This window comes from Dunckerocampus dactyliophorus, chromosome 3, assembly GCF_027744805.1.
Source record: "Dunckerocampus dactyliophorus isolate RoL2022-P2 chromosome 3, RoL_Ddac_1.1, whole genome shotgun sequence".
Classification (NCBI taxonomy): Eukaryota; Metazoa; Chordata; class Actinopteri; order Syngnathiformes; family Syngnathidae; genus Dunckerocampus; species Dunckerocampus dactyliophorus.
Window position 1 is genome coordinate 6,081,330 of NC_072821.1, and position 12,340 is coordinate 6,093,669.

General features: G+C 39.5%; 1 protein-coding gene across 7 annotated transcripts in view; it reads right to left on the reverse strand.

Annotated features, from left to right (window-relative positions):
* Positions 1–2,635: 2,635 nt before the first annotated feature.
* LOC129179122 (protein unc-13 homolog C) overlaps positions 2,636–12,340 on the reverse strand; it is a 141,735-nt gene continuing 132,030 nt past the window's right edge. For 3 of the 7 annotated variants that reach the window (XM_054771972.1, XM_054771971.1, XM_054771970.1), the window contains exons 31-33: positions 9,194–9,286; positions 7,549–7,708; positions 2,636–5,082 (exon numbers count right to left, since the gene is read on the reverse strand). In XM_054771972.1, the coding sequence (XP_054627947.1) occupies positions 4,797–5,082; positions 7,549–7,708; positions 9,194–9,286 (539 nt within the window). In that variant the 3' untranslated portion in view covers positions 2,636–4,796. The other 4 variants (XM_054771974.1, XM_054771973.1, XM_054771975.1 and 1 more) reach the window with 3 other exon arrangements.

The window sequence follows — 12,340 nt, forward strand, 5'->3', positions numbered from 1 at the left end:
TGCTTTATCTTGTTGTCTTCTTGTGGATTCCCTTAGTCAGCACATTTACACGGGCAGGCCATTGGTCACAATCATGGCGTAGTAATATTTCCTATAATATGGCGTGTTATACAGTAATGGTTTGTATTTCTATTCACAGTTTAGCCCTGACAGAATACCGATACGTGTAGTATCACATACTGTATCTCTTTCCATGGGTTAACACATTGTGCTGACCCACAATATTGTTTTAGACATTTTAGATTAGCCCTGCCCTTAAAGTATTTTGCACACCCAGATCAAAGATCAAATTTTTTCAATTTGATCTTTTATTGGCTGGACGTTTATTGGATCAGGGACCTGACTCACAGATGTTTGTTACAAAAGCCCAACAATATCGTTGGTCATGCTGTGTAACAAAAAAGTAAATTCAGCAATAGTTTGGTTGCATTATTTTTTATGCTTTGAAGATATATTTTCATAACCATATTCAATTCCACAAATTCATGTTTGTAACAAAAGCTTATTATATTATTATTATTTTTTTTAAAAGGATCGGGATCGGATTGAATCGTCAAGACGGAAGCCAAAAAATGTGGATCGGGACAGCCCTACTTTTAATGATTGCCGTAGAATAAAGATGGTAAACGCTAGTAGTACAAGTATGTGTAATGATTGACGTGAATCGACCAGTTTCTGTTTATGAAGCCGGCTATTGACTTGTCCAATCAAGCATGCTGTTTATACTGTAATGAGGGACCTGTAAACCACTAGTCACTGCATATGACAACAAAACAGATTAGGGGTGCTGTCCGGAGATGACTGACATGTAAAGCTTCAATGACTGGGTCAACAGGGAGCTTATGACTGTAGCTTCCCTGAGCAACAACACAATACCTAAAGAGACTGATAGTAATCCATGGTAGACTGATAGTAATCCATGGTAGACTGATAGTAATCCATGGTAGACTGATAGTAATCCATGGTAGTATGTGTAATGATTGACATACGATGTCTGCACGTTGATACTGACGGACCTAAGCAGACTGGCCAAAGACTGACTATGTTATGTGCAGTGCGTTGTAGCCTCAATACTTAGGAATCTTGGGAGCGTCTTTATCCCGCTTTGCCTCCCATCCTCCTCATTGTCAATTTGCACAAATTTCCATATTTGTCAGGAAATCTACTTCCTGGGTGGGAAACATATTTTTCTATGTCGAGACTCAGCGACTTTATCTGCTTGACCTCGTCTTGGCCGTCAAGATAAGTGTGGGCGGGCTGCGACGTCCTACGTGCTGATAACAGATTCTGGACAAAAGAGCTAATAAGCGAGCATCCAACATGTCAAGGGGGTGTGATACTTTTTTAATATAAGCAGTGTTATTGTGTGAAGATCGGGATTGAATCTGCTGCTGCTCTGCCCTCGTTTAATATGAGTTACCAGCCCTGGAACATGTGTAAGGCCATCGATTATACTGTACCCCCCCTTTCTGTTCAAGCTTGGGAATTAGAACAGATGAAGAACTTATTTAATGTACTCACTTGCTAAGTATCAGTGTCTTTCATATTAGTTTTAGATCATTCTGCTTTCCTTAATTCCTTCATCCACAGCATTACATGCACCATCTCACCTCATGACTCTGTTCCTCTTCATTCCATCCACTCCCCAATGAGACCAAGAAGTGTGGCGCTGACAAATGGGGACACTTTGTCTGGCCTTTCTCTTCTCCTGCTTCCAGCTGGTCAGACAAACCTCTTGAGGTCAAAGACATTTTTTTCCCTGTTTTTCAGACCAAATCTGAGAATGGGCCTTAAAATGTTGCCAGGGGTCATCTTTGCCACCAACAAGCGTTTCTTCCCACTGAAGTGTCAATGTTACCTTTTGCGGATTTGCTGTTTCGCAGATTTGTTTTTGTATTATTACAGCGTATGAACACTGTTACAGGCCGAGTCTGGCCCTTTAAGAAGAATTGCATTGTGGGAAGTTGAGTGTCTCTCTCTTCCCTCTCTCGTCTGTCTGCACCGCCCATTGTCTTCTGCGTCCTGATTGGCTGTAGACCATTGTCAATCAATCTCCTTCGTGCCGTGCTGCCAAAAAGCGCTGCAGTACAGCAGAACGACGCCGGGACAAAAAGGAGTGAAATACGTGTGAGTGACTTCATAATTTTTTGTGTGCAACCTGTAGGTTAATCATTCAAATTCAAACAAAGGTTTGATCTTTTTTGAGTGTTTCAACAAGAGAGAAAAGTGAGAAAATGTTAATGCCTGGCTGGGAAAAGTATATCAAGTGAATGGTGAGCGGTTTTACAGCCCTAAAACATATTGTAGATAATAATTGTAAAAAATGAAAGTTGGCAACTTTGCGGATTTCACCTATTTTGGGAACCTATCCCCAGCGATAAACGAGGGAACACTGTAATTATAATTTTCATAAACTATAATAATAACTAAATTTAAAAAAGCAAATATTACATAAACGTAAATAAGATTGCTGTTAGAATAATAGTTTTATTTGTACTCTTTTTTTAAAAAAGTGGATAAATGTATTGATTTATTGTGCTAAAGCCAAACTTAGCGTACTGTATCACTAATCATCTATATTGACGATCATGTGTTACAAAACCTTTTTAAAAAAATACCTAAAAATGCACCTACAATTACTACAATTTTTATTTCACTATTTCTTAAATGACTGCTAAATTTACAAAAAAAATAAATATATCATTGTTCGACTCCAGAAATGTATGGTTTGACTTGTACACCATTTACAAAAAAAACAAAAAAAAACAACATTGCACCATAACTGCGCCGACTGCTTATTTTAGCAAAATGACCAAGCTACGTTAGCACATTTGCACATACTTTATGCACATTGAAGAAAAAGTAGACTTTTTGTACAATATCTCACTAAATATATTTACATGACATACAATTTGCCATCAGTGCAATACATAGGAATGTTGCATATTTACCAAAATGTTAAACTCTTTCCTTTTTATGAAGACCAACAAAAAATAATAAAAGAAAATGACAGAAGCTGAGAATTTTTTTGTGTTTGTTTTTTTTTAAAGGAACATGTGCAACTCTCATTTTGCTATCGGACAGCTTCACAGGAAATAAAAAAAATAAAATCTTGGTTACCACCCTATCCACAATCAGACCACATGTACATATATACTGTATATCTCCATACATGGAATGGATTGCGTTTGTACAAAGATTCTAAACGACTTTGGCAGTTTATAAGGAACTAAATCATCAGAAAAGATGAATGAGTGAGTGAAAAACTGATGTTGAATGCGGTGTAAAGCTTGCCTTCCAAAGCTCATGTTCACAGTGGTCATTCAGAAAGGCTGGAAGCTGATGGGGAAAAAGAACAAAAAAACCCAAAACAAAACAACTTGTCCATCTTTTGTGGAGGCTGCTGTCGTTTACTGTTATGATTAGAAAATTACGAGGTTTACTTAGCAGTCATCGCCATTTAAAAAAACAAGTGGACTTAGGATACAAAAAAGGCAAGAGGGGGTCGGGACCCTGCTTGGTGGTGACTGTGGAAAGATGGGATACAACATAACACAACATTTTGGACATGCACAACAGTGCTGGGTGGAAAAAAATCACCCCCCACCCCACCCACACACAAATAAATAAAAATAAACAATAGTTAGGAACTCCATACCAGCACTAGGTGGCAAAAAAACAAAACAAAACTAAACAAAATAAAAAAATACTATTTAAAAAATATTTATATAATTATTTATTATATTCATTATTTATTAATACAAAAATTGAGCATAAAAAACATGGGACCCCACAATAGCACTGGATGGCAAAAACAAATGCATGGGGAAAACACAAAACAAAAGGACGCAAACATTGCTGGGTGGACAAAACTATAAAACACATTTGTAAAAATCAAGGGCCTCCACAACAGTGTGAAAAAATGAGCTCAATATAAAAACACAAGGGACCCCTAAAGAGGTGTAGGTGATAAAATTGTAAAAAATAAAAAAAATAATAAAAATAAAAATACTAGGAGATGCATAAAATACAAGGGTATAGGGTGGTACAAAATAAATACATGAAAAAAACATTAAAAAAAAATATGTCAGAGGACTTCGCAGCAATGCTGAGAGGAAAATAATTAAATAAAATCGGTGGGGGAAAAAAAAAACAATAAAACAGGCGGATTCCAAAGGTGGTAAGTGGACAACGGGTGGAAATAAATTGATAAAATACATATTTAAATAAATGAATACAACTAAAATAAATAAAACAGCCAGGCTCTACAACAGTACTGGTACAGTACAAAAATGAAAAACAAAACAAAAACAAAAAAACAAACAAGACTGCAACAATCAGAACGCCACACGGTCAGAAAGTTGACTTACACCGGACAAAATAATCGAGCAAATTTCCCACATACTAAGTTCATCGCCATAATTCATATACGTTTTTCTTCTTTTTTTTTTTTTGTTTGTATTTTTTTGAACTCCACTGGTTTGGCACTTTATTGGAACAAATCGCAGTTCAAAAAGACTAAATGTTGTACAAAAAGGTATCTCATGTCTGGTTGTAACGTAAGTGGTAGAATATAGTACTTAATAGTAAGCATACGGTAAGTAAACACTTGCACGTACTTGTAGTATTCAAATGAACATTCCAACAGATGTTTTTACGCACATGCACAAAAAACAAACAAACAAACACAACCTCCGTCGCTCACTTCCTGCTTTGGATCATCTCAAAGAACAACCACCCGCATCCGTAACACCACTGGGAATACTGCATCTTTAAGTTGTTGTTGTTCGTCCGCATTACGATACTTCCTCTGCCGAGCGCGTGTCCGTCTTGAGACGCACAAACTCTTTGGCCACCTCGTCGTTGGTCCTTTGAGAGAGTATCCTCATAATGGTGAGGCCCGTCTCGTCCATGGAGATGCTCTTTACCAGAGGGTAGCAGGCCGAGCAGCTGCCCGAGTCGGCCAGCTCTCGCAGCTGGATGACCGTCATGCCGATGATGCGGTCCTCGCGGGCGAAGCAGTAGTCCTTCACCGACACGTGCAGCTCGTAAGCCTCCGGGCCATGCTCGTTGCTCAGGATGCTAACGGGAAAACACCACCATCGTGTTGGAATTGCACCAACATTTGCGGTAAGAATATGCAAAAAAAAATCACACTAAAATGGCCGTTGTCATGTAAAAACCAACTCGGGAAACAGCAAATGATCAACTCTGCATGTTTATTTTTGCTTTGTCTTTGCCTGTGTTGTTTCTTAAAAGGACAGAAGAAGAATGTGAACAGATGGTGTCGATGTTAAGACGTCATCATGCCAAACAACTTGGTAAACGTTAGAAGATGCATGTTTTTATATACCATAGTGGTGTGAAAAAGTGTTTGCCCCTTCTTGAGTTCTTATTTTTTTTGCATGTTAGTCACACTTCAATGTTTCAGATCATCAAACACATTTAAACATTAGTCAGTGACAACACAACTGAACACAAAATGCAGTTTTTAAATGAAACTTTTTATTATGAAGGGAGCAAAAAAAATTCAAACCTACGTGGCCCTGTGTGGAAAAAGTGATTGCCGCCCTGTTAAACATAACTTAACTCGGATTAATTGAGCTCTATCAGTCTGGAAAAGGTTGCAAAGCCATTTCTAAAGCGTTGGGACTCCAGTGAACCACAGAGAGAGCCATTATCCACAAATGGCAAAAACATGGAAGAGTGGTGAACCTTCCCAGGAGTGGCCGTCCAACCACAATTACCCCAAGAGCGCAGCGACGACTCATTCAAGAGGTCACAAAAGAGCCCACAACAACATCCGAAGATCTGCAGGTCTCACTTGCCTCAGTTAAGGTCAGTGTTCATGACTCCATCATAAGAAAGACACTGGGCAAAAACGGCCTGCATGGCAGAGTTCCAAGACAAAAACCACTGCTGAAGAAACAGAACATTAGCTCATCTAAATTTTGCCAGAAAACATCTTGATTATCCCTAAGACCTTTGGGAAAATACTCTGTGGTCTGACAAGACAAAAGTTGGACTTGTTGGAAGGTGTGTGTCCCATTACATCTGGCGTAAAAGTAACGCTGGATTTCAGAAAGAGAAAATCATACCAACAGTAAAATATGGTGGTGGTAGTGTGATGGTCTGGAGTTCTTTTGCTGCTTCAGGATCTGGAAGGACTTGCTGTGATAAATGTAACAATGAATTCTGTTGTCAACCAAAAAAACCTGAAGGAGAATGTCCGGCCATCTGTTCGTGACCTCAAGCTGAAACCAACTTGGGTTCTGCAGCAGGACAATGATCCAGAACACACCAGCATGTCCACCTATGAATGGCTGAAGAAAAACAAAATGAAGACTTTGGAGTGGCCTAGTCAAAGTCCTGACCTGAATACTATTGAGATGCTGTGGCATGACCTTAAAAAGGCTCTTCATGCTGGAAAACCCTCCAATGTGGCTGAATTACAACAATTCTGCAAAGGTGAGTGGGCCAAAATTCCTCCACAGCGCTGTAAGAGACTCATTGCAAGTTATATCAATGCTTGATTGCAGTTGTTGCTGCTAAGGGTGGCCCAACCAGTTATTAGGTTTAGGGGGCAATCACTTTTTCACACAGGACCATGCAGGTTTGGATTTGTTTTCTCTCTTAATAATAAAAACTTTCATTTAAAAACTGCATTTTGTGTTCAGTTGTGTTGTCATTGACAAAAATTTTATTTTGTTTGATCTGGAACATTTAAGTGTGACAAACAAGCAAAACATTAAGAAATCAGGAAGGGGGCACACCACTGTATATTGTTTTGCCTTTTTTGGGGTCTTAAAAGAAAACAACAAACGTGCAAAGAAAATTGGGCGCTGTTAAATTGTTGTCATGTGCATCATCAACTCAGTAAGAGTCAAAGGATTAACTCTGTTTGTTTTGCTTTGTCTTTGTCTTCTTGTGTCCTAAGGGAACGTGAGAAGCAAAATAAAATTTGAATCAATGATTCAATTGTTGTAATCATTCCCTGCAGCTTAACAAGTGTTCCATCTCTAATCTACTGTATAGCTTATACAGACAGCAGCTGCCCTTGCCTCCGTGGGCTCCGCCTGCCTGGAATGACTTGGATCGGAGTATAGATCATTTAGATCAGGGGTGGGGAGCCGCTTTCCAAAGACTGTACAACATTTCTGAAATGGAATGTTTTGGGCTTTTTGTTCAATAACACTTCCTCTGAGGCTTGACTTGTTTTTAGAATTGCGTGATGGGCCAAACTGAATGCTGTTGAGTGGTCAGACTCCAGCACCTTCATCGACCTCTGTGTGTGTTTTAAAATGTTGCCTGTTGGTATGAAACTAATACACTTGCTGTTTGGCGTACTTTGCTCCTCGCCGCTCTTACAACATTGGTTCTGTTGCTGCTGCGTTGTGCAATATATGTGTTAATTAATGACCATGTGATCAAAGAGTGCCTTTTTCCAATGCTTCCAATGAAAACTACAAATAAATAGCGCACTGTATGAGGTGACATTTGGTTGCATGTGTATCAACTTTGCGTGTGTTCGTTGTTGTCGTTACTCACTATTGGAATGTTTCGTTGTACTTTGGTGACCAGTTGTTGTTCTTGGTCTTGGTGCTGAATTTGCGCTTCTTGTCAGCCAGGTGCGGCCCGATGGCGTTGACCTCAACGAATGGCCGGAACATGGCGTTGGTCTGCCAAAGGAGGTTGTTCACACCTACCACTGGATATGAAAAGGTACACAATAGCGGTAATTAGCGGCACATAATGAAGGAATAATGGATGGACCAACACAGCGTACAAGCACTGCGCATGAGTGCTATGATAGTAATTACAGTGGAGACAGAAGTACTGAGTGCTCCAATGGCTGCAACAAACCACACTGCACTCCAAACTTTATTTTTGTCGCGGTGGCTGGAAATATTCACTGAAATGGAGCGATTTATAGTGAAAAGCTGCACTCATGCCTCTTTGTTGTGCTGTCACAAGCTAATGGCACAGCACCCCACTGTCTCATCTTACGTCTTTCTAATAAAGATAAATGTAAGGCTATGAACATGTCGTCATAGCGGTTATGATGCTGACAAAGTGGCTGATGAGCAGGAAAAAAAAAGAAAGTCTTTTTAACCGAATCAGTGCTGCGAGACTGAACGGGGCAGCGGGAGGTAAATGATGACAAGCATTCCACCCCCTGTTGGCGCGAACAATCGTAAATCATAACTGATAGGATGGGCTAGTAAAGAAAATGAGTCCCGCCCACATCTTGCATGTGTTTTCTGTGTAATGACTTGCACATACCGTAATGTCAACGATGTTAGACATGACTGTATTTCCTCCAATAGGGACAGTTCATCTCAATCCATCACTAAGTATGTTGTACATGAGAACCTAAAAAAAATAAGCGCCTCACCCAAAATAAACACCTGATAATCTATTATTTGAATATCTATTAATTATACCAGTTTATTAAATAATTACATTCAATTATTTTATCTATTACATATTATTTTATTTATTTAATTATTCAATCAATACTTAATTATTATTCATTAGTAATTAATTAGATAATATTATTATTTATGATTTTATATTTACGTTATTTTAATTTGTTAAAAATATATTTAATACAAATATATCACTACTACTACTTAATAATAATAATAATAATAATAATAATAATAATAATAATAATATATATTTTTAATAGAGAATCATGATTCATTATGACTTTTATTATATTATTTAATAATATATAATAATAATAATATAGACAAAAAATTAAAACAAGTCTTTTCACAGCTCAGGCGTCCCTGAATAAACGTCTTACCCCAAATAGTAATAATATAAACAAGATCCCTGTGCAGTTTTAAAGACAATATTCTATCATAAGGCACGCCAAATTAAATTCCAGTTGTCTGTACTGTTTTATTATTTCATAATAAAAATAAAAAATAATAATGTTAAATAATATAGAAAGTGACTTTTCCCACTGATAACCCCGAATCAACGTCTGGTACTCCAAGAACCCCAGCCACGATATGAGGAAAATAATGTACATTTGTTCCTAAATGGACCCAGAAAACCTTGCTTATTTTGGGCCACCGGCTGCACTATCTCACGAGCTGCCTTAGGCAGCCTTTGCCGCAAGCGCGGATGCATTTGAATAGAAATGAGGACTTTTACAGCGTTTGAAAACAATAGAGCTCACCCTTCACGCTGACTTTGTGCTCTCCAGTGCCAGGGTGAGAGATGAGGTTCACTTGTATCGACACCTCCCCCACCGAGCCGTTACTTGACTGACCTGAAAGCATACAGTAGCAGCAACAGGATGTTTAGAAAGTAGCAAAAAACACAAAAGAAATGCTTTAAAGCCAGAACAACCTACAGGGAAAGCACGCTTGTCTCAACAACGGCGGCTGCAAAATGTTGTCTTTTGCTTCAGGCTGAGCAAGAAGAAGTTTGAATGCCACGGAGGGACAGATGACGTAAAGAAATGTAAACAAATAAGGATCTTTCACAATGAAGTCATCCACAGAAATGCCAACCAAACACTGTGGACTGACTTTAGCTGTAGTTTGCGGTGGTTTCTCTTGGCTATTGTGTTATCTGCTTCAGCGTCAATACAGTCCTACCCTAAGTGACTTCTTATAGTTGCAGCCACACAAATTAAACACAATTAGACCTGCATTGCTGAGCACGTGTTTTGCAGAGAATCAGCAGCCCCGTGAGCCGCCTGGCCTATTGAGCGCTCGTGCGGTTGATCAGGGAGCACGCTAGTCTGATAGCTGATCAATATGTGCCGAACATACTGCGTGTGTTATCGGAACTAATGAAGAAAACAAGCCAGGTGATTTATTGTAATGATACTCTTAAGAGGAGGAGGGAAACATTGCTGCATAATTAAACTAAGAGCGTCTGCGAAATGAACACATTAACTCATTCATGTATTGAAATAATCAAAGAATTTTGTACGTTTTTTCACACACAGACATGTTTTTGCTGCTCACTCTTGCACAGAAACGTGTTTGTTCACTAAAGACGCTAAAGCCAATAGCGTATTAGTGTGGCATCTTGTAACATTCAACATTTTAATGGGTCCCCTGTAATTCAAAATGGACTTTTTAGTGGTGTCCCTGCAGTGTTTATGAGTAGCAAGCAAGAAAGAAGGAAAGACAAAAGAAGGCAGGTTTCGCTACACTTCTTAAAACATACCCTGGAGCTCTGCCAACTATCTGTTAGTCAGCTACAGACGTGGAAGCAGGGAGTTTGACCATTTCACCGAAGCTCCAGCACTTCCGGCGCTTGTGGATCATCAAAATAAAAGCGCAAGAGTCTGTATGTTTTAAATGAACTAACATTTGCATCAAAGGCAGGACAAAGACACTTCCAAGGCACTATTGTGGGACCCCTCAGACTTATTTAAAATTGAAAAATAATATCATATGGGTTTTTAAAAACTTTTTCTTTTAACAAGTTTTGTTCTGTAATCCTCCTTCATAAAGTTATGATTTTATTTTGAGAATACGCCGCAGGCTGGGACTTTGGACACTCCTGGTACAGACAGTGGAAAATATTGTTTAGAAGCAGATCATTGGTATTGGGCGTCATCCGTTACGGATACTGCATTTTTGCCGAATACGAGCATGAAACGAGTACACCTAGTCATTATCCGGACTCGTGATGAAAGAACATCCTCATTACGTATTCACTCTTCACGCTCTGTGGTTGGTCAGTCACACAGCGACCGCCCCTCCCGAGACAGCAGCCACAGAGGAGTTAATCAGTGCCTCATTCACAAACACGGTGCAATTGGCAAGTTGAACACGGCTCATGTGGCGTTGCCCACTGCCGCCACTTGATTAGCTCGCCTCTATTTGCGTTTGTATGTAAAGTTACTTGGTAAACTTGCATCGTAAAGTACGCGGTTTGACAAGACAGCGCTGTGCAGGCTTGCGCTGCGTCAGTCACTTATGCAACTCAACTGGGGCAGCATGAGCGCTTTTTTCCTTGAAATGTATTTTTGTCTTATTCCATGAAGTCATCATAAAAAAAGGCGTGCTGCCTACAATATAGGAATTGTGTTCACAGTGGTAACAGTGGTAACACAGGCCATCAGGCTCCTCAACGAAGCACTCGCACACGCCGCACGCACACACTCATAGCACTTTATTTATTTATTTATTTATTTGTTTGTTTGTTTGTTTGTATTATTTGCTTGTATTAATGTCTCTTCTGTTGTTGTTGCTTAATTTATTGGTATATATGTTTATGTGTTTATGTTTCTTATGTTCTTATTCTTTCATTTGTTTTATTTCTTTTCTTGGGAGAATGAACAGAATAAGATTTTCATTGCATGGTATAACTGCTGTTTTACTATGCACATGACAATAAAACTCTCTTGTATCTCTCTTGTAACCTGCAACATGAGGCACACCTGCACAGCTGCATCAAACATTCTTCCTGCATGGCTATCATATGTTGTCAACATAAGCGTGGTCAAATATTACACCCCTCTCATTACGTTGCAGTGTGCACGTTGCAATCTTAAACTTGTTTTGGAACGTACACCGTGCATTTCACAAGACAGCTGTATACGCCTCGTGCATCAGTCACTGCCGGGTTTTTTTTTTTTGTTTTGTTTTTTTTGGCTGCCTGCGGCAGGTGAGATAAAGTAGTCAGGTGGAAAACTTTGCTTGTAGTACTGAAAGCGGTGCTTTTGAGTCTTCCAGATCACTTACACACATACACAGAACACATATAGCAACTTCTCATCAACCCATGTCAGTTTCAGACTTTAAATAACGTACCCATTTAAACCACACGCATTCCTGGTTAAACCACGCCCACTTCCGGTTTACGCCCCACCCACACCAAGCACAGATATGGATACAGACAATTTAGATGTGTGAACAGATACACATACAGATAGTGGTGTACTCGCTCATCCCGAGCATTAAGGCTTGCAGTGTACAGCCGTCGATTAGGGGAGTGCCTTTTACCTTTCACCGCTCTACGTGGAGCGTGGTGCAAAAAAACAAATGAGAGAGCAACAGCAAATGCTAATAACAGACAGAAAAGGAAGCTTTAGCTATGGATTGTTGTGTTAGCTACTAGTAACGATGGACGAGATGTGTGTAGGCTTTCCTGGGATAAACTAGTGCACACTCTAAATGTGTCGCTGTCACAAGCGACGGGGGGGATGGTGATTAATGAATGACGCTCCTCGCCACACTGTTTGCTGACCTAACGCGCATCAGCTACCACGCCACCTCTCATACAACAGAGACAGGTTTCATATGGATGACAAGCACGTCAGTTTGCATGACCATCGGTGCCTGCCTATATGCAAACCGTG